Consider the following 9,666-nt stretch of genomic DNA (forward strand, 5'->3'; position numbering starts at 1 on the left):
CTGTATTTAAGTTATGGTTTCAACATTAGTTGAGAAACAAACAATTGCACTAAGCGCTAGAATGAAGATGCAAGTTTTTTAAGAATGAACTAAATAATCTAAGCCATCACCTGTCGTAGTTTGGGTCCTTTGTGGAGGCCATTTTGCACTGGTGCTTAAAGAGGAAGCACGCCTCAACAACAGCCCTTTTATATGGTGTAGGAGTAGGCGGGCTCTCAGGCTTGACTGGTCAAAGGATGTGTGATGACAATGACAGCTAATTAAGATAAATACTGACTGATGTACAAGTGATTTGCTTACTTTGAATGTATAGCATTTACAGTTACATATTGAAGAGTGACATGAGGCTTTGTTGGTATGAGCAAACTAAGAAAACCACTGTATATACAGTATATACTTGTCAACCCTCCATTCTACAGGCAGCCCCAGCACTGTTTGAGCCGTGTTCATGAGCAAAAAGTGTTTTTGCTTAGTCTTTCTTTTGTTTCATTTTGTTTTGGAGACTGAAAATAAAAGTCGACCTAATTTTTTCAGCATAACTCCCTGCCAGTGTGATGTTTTTATCCTCGAGTCTCATTATGCGTCCCTGCACCTCACCTTGCAACACATGTCAGTAGCTACTTAGCACAATCATTACTGCTTTGCCCACAGCGTCTTTAACAGGCGGCTCGCTCAGTGTGTGACGTGCACTTGTAGATAAAATATAGGCCTATATTAATGAAGGTTCATTAGTACGGTTTTGTATTTCTCTGTAATGTAGCACAGTGTTAACAATGTTACTGATACTATTCTTTCTCACACCTTCAAATCAAACCAATGTGTTGCCCCACCCAAAATATATAATAGCTAGTAGCTCAAAGTCTGCCGCTACACATGACAAATACGGCTGCTGTTACCTGTAAAGGTGCACTTACTGGAGGTTGAGGAAATGTATGAGATGTGCCAACATGCATGTGTGTGTGAGAGAGGATCACATTTTGTCAGCTGGCATATATACAGCTGTATTTGACCCGGACATTTGAAAAATTTGTCTTGTTCTCGTTTGTGAATCGGCTGCACTGGTTCTGGGTCACGACTGAGTGGGTTCAGGCTGCAGTTCATTCTGCGCTGAAGCGATTCTGATAGTTTCAAACCATGCAGGGACACACTGTTATCTCTGTGGCCCAGAAAGACCGCTGATATCTCTATTTCCTCTGAGTGCACACACACACACACACATGCATTCATAGTCACATACAAATACACACATATAGCACACAGACATTCACAAAAACACACATGTATACACACGCTGTTTGGGCACACAGAACTGCACCCTACAGAGACGTGCTGACACTCACACAGCGCTCACAAATACTGTTAAATACACAAACTGTGGAACCGTGAAAGACTGTTCAAAGAGGTAGAATATGAACTTACACAAATTCATACTTCGTGGAAACCAAACAAACACTAATGCATGTATTCAGCACACACTGACACACCCTCTTCACAACATACACCAATCAGAGATGAAACAACGAGACACATCTGAAGAAGAAGTGAGTGAGTCGCAGCACCAAACGGCACCATGTCACACACTCATTTAACAGCCTCTGATGAAAAACCACTGAGTTCCCTTTACTGAAAATAAGCCTTATCTACAGGATCACTCAGCAGTGCCCCTCTGTGGCCATCCAAGTGTACTGCATACACCCTGCAAGCAATTGCACAACCTAAGATTATAGATAACTGTGTCATGATACACTTTCTTAACCTTTATCAGAACACTTAATTTGCTACTGATTTCCAGTCAAATCACTGTACTTGTCAAGTATCCGCTCAGCATATTTTGGGTTTAGCTCTGCTGGAATAGTGGCTGACTGGCTGTAATGTTGTCATTGAAGCCATGGTGTCATATTGAGATTTACAGCATGCATATCTTATAATATTGCTGATTTGTTTGGTTGTTTTTGTTTTGTGTTGTTGTTTATTTCTAGGTCACACCAATGCAACAACAGCAAGCTATTATTATTACAAGTAACCAGGAAACCATAACAGGAAGTGGTGTCAGAGATGCTTCATCAACAGACCTAATTTCTTCACTCAAGCCTACTGTACTTAAATGCAGCATGAACATTGTGTTTATGATACAGGCTATCTTTAGTCACACAGGTGTAGGTACCTATGACACGTGATTTAATAATTCTGATGAAAGACAAAATAGTTTACCACATTTTTTTTAAATAAATGAGTTCATTGAGATATTGGTCCATCATAGCAGCACAGCAATCTGCTGTAATTATCATTAATGACTTGTAATTGAACAGCGTCAGGACGTCGCAGGGGGACGTGAGTTCAATTAAAAACCGCAACACAGCCTAAACGCCCCGTCTCCACCACAGCTCTACAGCTACACCGCCTCCTCCATCAGTTTCCCCCTTATGCTGCCTTCAGGTGCTGTTGGAAATTTACATATGAAATTTACATTAAAAGACTGTGACCCCCACACATCTTTGTTTCTAGTTTGCGTTTTATGGTTTGTTGACCTTTTGACCTCATGCATGCGGCACATACAGCAACTAAACAGGCAGCTTTTGTTTCATACATCATGCTCATAGTTAGCCTGTAGCCGTTAGTGTCTGTTCATAGTGCTCACAACTCCTGTACTGTAGTTTGTCTTCAGATAAGTTTGCCTTATGTCATTCTAATTTCTATTTCGTTGAGTTCCCAGCTGCTGGAAAGACATCTTGCCAGGCCGGAGCACAAGAAGTGCCCCCCTTAAGCAGCGCTCTTAAACACAGGAAGTGGCCAATCACAGTGTACCAGCAGAGCTGCATTCCTCAGTGGTTGTTCCTCGATCTCGGCTTGTGCCCAAAGGTGACGGGGCCTTTGCTGTTAGAGCCTCCAGACTCTGAAACACTCACCATCTTTTAAATCCCTTCTGACAACTTTCTTTAATAGGAAAGAAATTATGATTATTTTGCCAGGTTTTTTATCCTCTTTTTAAATTCTTCTTTATCCCCCAGGGTTTTTTCTTTATTTATTAAAACTTAGTTGTTGTATCATTTTTACGTGTGTGCCATGTTAAGGAGGGGTCGGGACTTGTGGTTTTGAGATTTTGCTCATTTCTTCTGACTATATTAGAATGTTGCTGCTTTTATTTTGGACAATTGCTTAAATATTTATACTGAATGACTAATTGTTCTGTTTTGTTTTATTTGCAGTTTAGCAGGTAGCGTTTGTCTTCGTATTATCCCCTTTGTTTCAATAGAAATAATGGACGTAGCCACTGTGACACATCACCTGTTGGTTTGTAGACTGCTGTTTTGAAGCCTCGAGATTGGCATTTTAGCCGTCGTCATCTTGGATTTCTGCAACCAGACGTGCAAATATGGCACCGGGCTTTGCCATGTTAGATCGACGCTAACAAAGCTAGCTTCCGTAATGTGAGGTAAACTTTAGAGATATGTATTAAAGTCATCTTGGTGACGTTAGCTAATTGCATACATGTCCACATTTGGCAGATATCACATATAAGGAGTAACCTTAACGTTACTGTGGTGTTAGCTGAAGTTAATGTTACCGTGTGTAAGTTAATGTTAAAGTGTGTGGTGTGTTAGCATAATTGAAATAATGTGGTGTAGGTTAGATTTTAGTTTTAGTTGACCTCTTTTATGGCACAGTACTTTGTTATATTTTGTACTTTTGAGGCAAATAAAACCCTCTTTTTTTGAAAATCCACCTGTCTCTCTTCAGGCCAGCTCGGTCCTTCAACTGCATAACAGACACACCTGAATCTATCATATTAAATATTTATATCAGGAGTAACATAGTTGTGGTCTGTGAATACTTTTCTTATCATATCCAAGCTGCTGAGATGACATTTAATAAGCAGCGAGCACGCTGCATCAGTTATTTGTTAAATTTATGCTTTATCATAATGTTATTTAGACTAATGTATGAAAAACATAAATTACCAGCACATTTAAATCTCTAGTGCTTGGACTGAAAAGAAAAACTTTACAAATGAGTTACTACAGCATGTTATTATTTTAAATTGAGTCTTTTTAAAGGAACCCCACAGAGTCTTTGACCACTAGTGGCACCACAGAGCTGTGTTTTTACAAGGACGCACATGTACAAGCATGCAAGAGGTGCAATTAACGTCCTGGCAGATCGGTGGTTGGTGACGGTTGCATGTCAACGAGTGTGGCATTGTGTCCTCCGAAGGGCAGGGCAGAAGATTGCTAGCTTGTAAACACAGATATAAACAATGCATTCAGATTAAGCTGTGTCTCATAAGGAAGGAAATGCACTAAACAGGAGGATGGTGAGTCACGCTAAATATAAACACGACTTCTGTTTGCTCCAAAGAAAACACTGTGGGACATTTTAAAGCGTAAATGTCAACAGAAGTTTTGTTTGCTCACAAAACACGCTCTAATGGACATTTTTGAGCGTCCCAAGCTGGGTTCATAAGAACAGGTTTTTACAGGGAGCACTTGAACGCAGCAGTCGCGCCGTACAGTTGCAGGAGATGCTTGCAGCCGCAGCTCGCCTCACCGTGCGGCCGCAGCGGAACATAACAGAAAAACAATGTGTGGGAAGAGGGAAGCTGAATCTTCCCACACAAAGTGACTGATCATGGCCAGTCGGTGGCGGTACGGACCTGGCAGCCGGTCGGGAGACCCCGCCGGTGGGCTAAAAACGGCGCGAATGCCCCGCCAGCAAGAACCGTCCGGGGAGACAGAGGACGCGGCGGAGTCGCTGCGGGAGCTGCCGCGGTGGATGCGGCTGTACTTCTACGGGATGCACGGCGTGACTCTGGATGTCCTGCTCTCGTCGCTGCACGGTGTGTTGAATCATCGGGACCCTAAACTGGTGGGCTTCTCCTCACCGTATCTTTGCATCATGCATTCACTGACCCACTTTGCGCTGGAGAAGATCTACTCTCAGAAGAGGTGTTTCCGAGGTCGGCCTGTGGTGTTTCATCTTGTTTTCTACCCGTCGGTCTACATCGGGCTGCAGATCCTGATCGGGAACATTAACACTTTGACCGAGCAGGTGAGGGTGGTGTCTGGCACGCAGCTGGCGGTGCATTACATCCTGGCTCTCTATTTTGCCCAGGTGTTTCACAGAGGGCTGTCAAAGCTGCAGTATCACCCCTCCTGCCCCCCCGACCCCACCATCAGGGAGGACAGCGGTCATGCACGGGGGCCTCTTCACGGTCTCCCCGGCTTCGTGCGTTTCCTGTTCTTCGGGATGCACGGCTTCCTGGACGAGGTGCTCTTCACCTCTGTCTTCAACCTTGTGGAGAAGTCCGACCGGACCCTCAGTGGGCACACGTCCCTGTGGTCGTTCCTGATGTACGGGAGCTGCAGCTTCGTGGTGGAGAAGCTCTACCTGCACCTGCACTTCAGCAGAGGCTGGGGGACGTGGCGGAGGCTCCCCATCTACATCTGCTTCATCTACACATGGGAGTTCTCCTGGGGTCTGGTCCTGAGGCAGTTTGGCGCCTGCTCCTGGGACTACTCGCACTATCCTCACAACTTCATGGGACTCATCACCCTCCTGTACTTGCCAGGCTGGGTGTGCCTCAGTCTGTATCAGGACGTGCTGTCTAATGTCCTGCTGAGAATCAAGTGCACCAAAGATGTGAATGGTTTGAGTGGGGAGAATGGGGAGCTCAATGGACAGCTGGAGGCAAAGAAAAAATGATTTTAATAGTCTGGCTCAAGTGAGAGCTATGAAGAAACAAGTAGGCATTATTTTATTCTAATTAATAAATTATTACATCAAACTGATTTGATGAGAAAAAGCATAAAAGCTGATATTTTAGAAAGAGCAAGAGATAAAATGGTATAATGTGGGACCATTTTGGCCTTAAAAGGTCTGGATTTCACATATCAAAGTATTTAAGATACTTCTACTCTTTGGACTGTTGGTCAGCAATATGTTGCCATGACAACAGATACTGAGATGTTGAATACAGGATTCAACATTTTGTGCAATTCATATTTTCAGTAATTCAAGAGTTACTCCAGGGTCCACACACTTGGTACCAATACGCAGATGAGACACTTTCCAGTCGCCAGCTCTGCAGCACCTGATGTTTCTGGGTCCAGTAATGCAGATAAAACACAACCGAGGACCCCGAATTGTTGACCTAGTCTGTTTAAATTCAGTTAACCTACTGCCATTTTTATCTCTCTGATGTAAAGTACAGTTGTAATAGTAATATTTTACAAGTCCTCATGGCTCTGGACGTGTGAACATCCTGTTTTTTTATGATTGCAGTGGCAGACCGACCATCGAATACATGACATGCATCGTGGCAGCTCTAGTTTGAGTTGGACTGCTTCATTTCCATATGCATTGCATGCTTTAACTATAGCTCATATCTGCATGCTAAGAAGTACAAAATTAAATAACATGCAGAAGGTTTGTAGATTAGATAATATGATATTCAGAAGTCTGTATTTTTAGGACTAAAAACACACGAACGTCCCATCTTTCATGCAAGCAGTCAGTCTCTAAATGTTAATTTCTTTTTCTGTTCAATGCTAATTCACATTTAGAAACAAATCGTCTTGTTAATATGACCCCCGACTAATGCATGGCAACTATTAGAGCAGAGATAAACCCAGTCATATATGTAGCAAGGAAACCTGTAGCTGAATGGATATGAGGAGCTGAGTGAGATTTTACTGTGAATCTTTTATGAACCAAACGTTACTTTGCTGGAGTGCCTTCCTGTGAAAACGGTGTCAACCTGACTCAAACGAACACGGCTCAGCGTCCATGGGCTCCCGTTTTTATATTAGTAGCACCAAAATGATCGATATAACTACAGCTGATCAAATTTACAGATTTCTATGTCCAACACAAAAAAAAACAGAATAGTACAGACTTATTGTAGATTCATAAGGAACCATTTTTAGTGAAATACTCCCTAGATAAACTCCAACATCGTGCACTGTGTAGAGCATATTCTGACACCCAAATTTGTTTTACAACGGTTTATGCCTTACTAACAAAACAAACCAATCTTAGTACCTTGCACTGTGACTAAATACATGGTGGTGAATCTTAGCAAACTTGTCTACTCTATGCGAGTCACTCTGTGAGGTAACTAACCATCTTTAGAAATTACGTGGCTGATAAACTGATGGGTTTGCCAGCAGTTTAGTTTTAGTAGAATTTAAACTTGGTGCTGGAATCATTCCTGACAGTCACGAAGAAACCCTTCATTTCTTTATGATTAGAAAATATTTTGTATCGATCACAACTATAGATTCTGATAATTTGCATTAACTTGTTGTAGGAATGAGTAGTGTTATCTGAATATCTAGATACGCCTGTGGTTTAATGGATGCAAAGCTTGAATGATTTTAAAAACTGTTGTTTTTTTAAATAATCATCAGTAATATGGATATAATGACAAAGTGGGTAAAGGCAAATAATAGAACAGCTAGAACAATCTGATAAGTTCAGAAAATTACATCACTTTACTGTAACGTAGCCTTTAAAATCAAGTAAAAGACATCTTGATATAATAGCGATACATGCTCAGCCTTCTCTTATACACTGTGGGACTGACACTGAAACTGTTGTACATCATTAAATATATTAGAATCATTCACTTTAGATTCTTAAAATAAGAAACTAGATTTTCTTCCTGTGTGTGGATGAGTAGGTATGGGCATTTTAAGTAACTTCAGTTTTCAAGTACTCACCTTAAGTTATTATAGAGCACTCGAGTACTCGTTCAAAAAATAATAATGCAAAAATAGAAATGTAAAATGGCCAACAAAGGGAAACAAGAGCTATTTGCTATCATTTATTTGACTTCTATTAGCCTATCAAACCATAAATTCAAAGTTAACATAAGAAAAATCAGCAGACTTCCTGTCGAAAGGTTCTCTCCTCCCGCTCAGTTCAGCATCTGCCCGCTTAGCACGAGCTAATACTGTAGCAACGGCTAACATCTGACACCACGCCATTTAAAGGTCCCAATAAAATCATGCCAACTAAGAAGCGGTTCAACTGCGTCATTAATTAAACCCGCTAAAAAACGTTAGGTATCATTAGCCATGTGATGCTAACAGTTAGCCCTTTCACTGTGTGTGTAGCCCCTTTAACACTGCCTCTACAAAGCAGGAATTTCACATCATTATGCCGCCTTGCCGATCTGTGTAAAAGTTACAACCACAAAATGGGGAGAAGGGAGTTGTCCTATCTTTAAGCCAGCATCAGAGGTAATAACAGCACCAAAACGATTCTTTATAAATGGGACAGTGGCATGTGTGTGACGTTTTTGCAACCCACCATGGAGGATTAATAAAGTAGCTGGGAGCAATTAGCAACTAATTCAAAAAAGAAGAACAGCAGACAAACATGTCCGCTAATTTGGGAAAAAATGTGGTTCGGGAGCTCCTTACCCTCCAAGCAGAGGGTGAGATGAGCCACCATATAACTGAGACAGTAAATGATTGTTGTTGCCATGTTATACCATTGCTTGAAGCTGTTGCGTAACATGTCACGCTTGTTACACCCCTATTTATTCCATAGTATGCTATCTAAAATCAGACACTGGAATGGCATGATGGCCCTGTTGTTCGGTACAAAGTAAAAATGCAAAGGTGGCATGAAAAAGGGCCTTTCTGGCAGCCTTAAAGCGCAATCTTTGTGTCAGAGGGTTTGTGTGTGCAGGTGGACTCTCACCAACTGCACCCTGTTGCAGAGCTCACACTCCTGCAGCAGTAGTCTCATGATAAAGAGAGACTGACAGCAGGGCAAGGAGGTGCTGAGTGAACAAATAAAATGCATGCAGCTCTTAAAAAAAGTAAGATCTTACCCATTCAAAATAGTAACAGAAATATATAGAGGTCAAATTCACATGTGAGAGGGTCAACATTGCTTACTTTATACTGTAAACGAGTGCTGATGTCCAAGCTAGTACTTGAGTACTCATGCCCATTCCTAATATTTAGAAGGGTAACTGGCACAGGCATTATCATTTACTTTATCAACAAAAAGAGGCATCCAGCACAAAAGGTTTACAGTCAGCCCTACCTGTGGCTGGTGTGTTTGGGGGTTTTTTTGGTCCAACTTGGCAGCTATAGAGGTTCTTAACCATTTGCATTCACTGAACCACAGAGTGAATGACTTTGTACATCGTTAAGACTGTAGCTGTTTTACTCATTCTTTTCTTTGTGCTGTGTTACCTGTTTTGAAAAAGACCAAACTGCTTTTAGAAACTTGATTTGACTTGTAATGGCATGTACTGTACGACTTAACGACTTAATTAAATCTGAAATTTTCCTGTGACACAACTGGCATTCCTTCATTTCTTTACTTTATTATTGGACAGTACCATTTACATTATTCAGCAGAGCTCTGGGGATTAATGTTTCACAGTGTAACGCTGAACTGAAGAGAGATTGTGCAATAATGAGGAACAATTCAGTTTCTCTTTAATCGTAGTTGATGCCTTGTTTGTTTTATCTCTAGTTAAAACATTCAGTGTCATAGGGGAGCAATAAAAAAGGTCTTCAACCTATTTTCAGACTGACTCATAACTGTCAACATATCTCATCTAAGGCATGAAACAAGTCTCGGCAAAAATCCAAAACAAAGTCAGAGGACATAAACAACATGACAGGTAACATTGGCTTTATGCCT

At 41.5% G+C, this 9,666-nt stretch overlaps 1 protein-coding gene across 1 annotated transcript; it reads left to right on the forward strand.

The window, feature by feature from the left end:
- Positions 1-4,507: 4,507 nt before the first annotated feature.
- On the forward strand, positions 4,508-9,303 carry tmem229a (transmembrane protein 229A). Its single transcript, XM_049566595.1, has one exon. The coding sequence runs from the start codon at positions 4,627-4,629 to the stop codon at positions 5,698-5,700; it is 1,074 nt and encodes a 357-aa protein (XP_049422552.1). The 5' UTR covers positions 4,508-4,626; the 3' UTR covers positions 5,701-9,303.
- Positions 9,304-9,666: the final 363 nt, after the last annotated feature.

This window comes from Epinephelus fuscoguttatus, linkage group LG22 (assembly GCF_011397635.1).
Source record: "Epinephelus fuscoguttatus linkage group LG22, E.fuscoguttatus.final_Chr_v1".
Lineage (NCBI taxonomy): Eukaryota > Metazoa > Chordata > Actinopteri > Perciformes > Serranidae > Epinephelus > Epinephelus fuscoguttatus.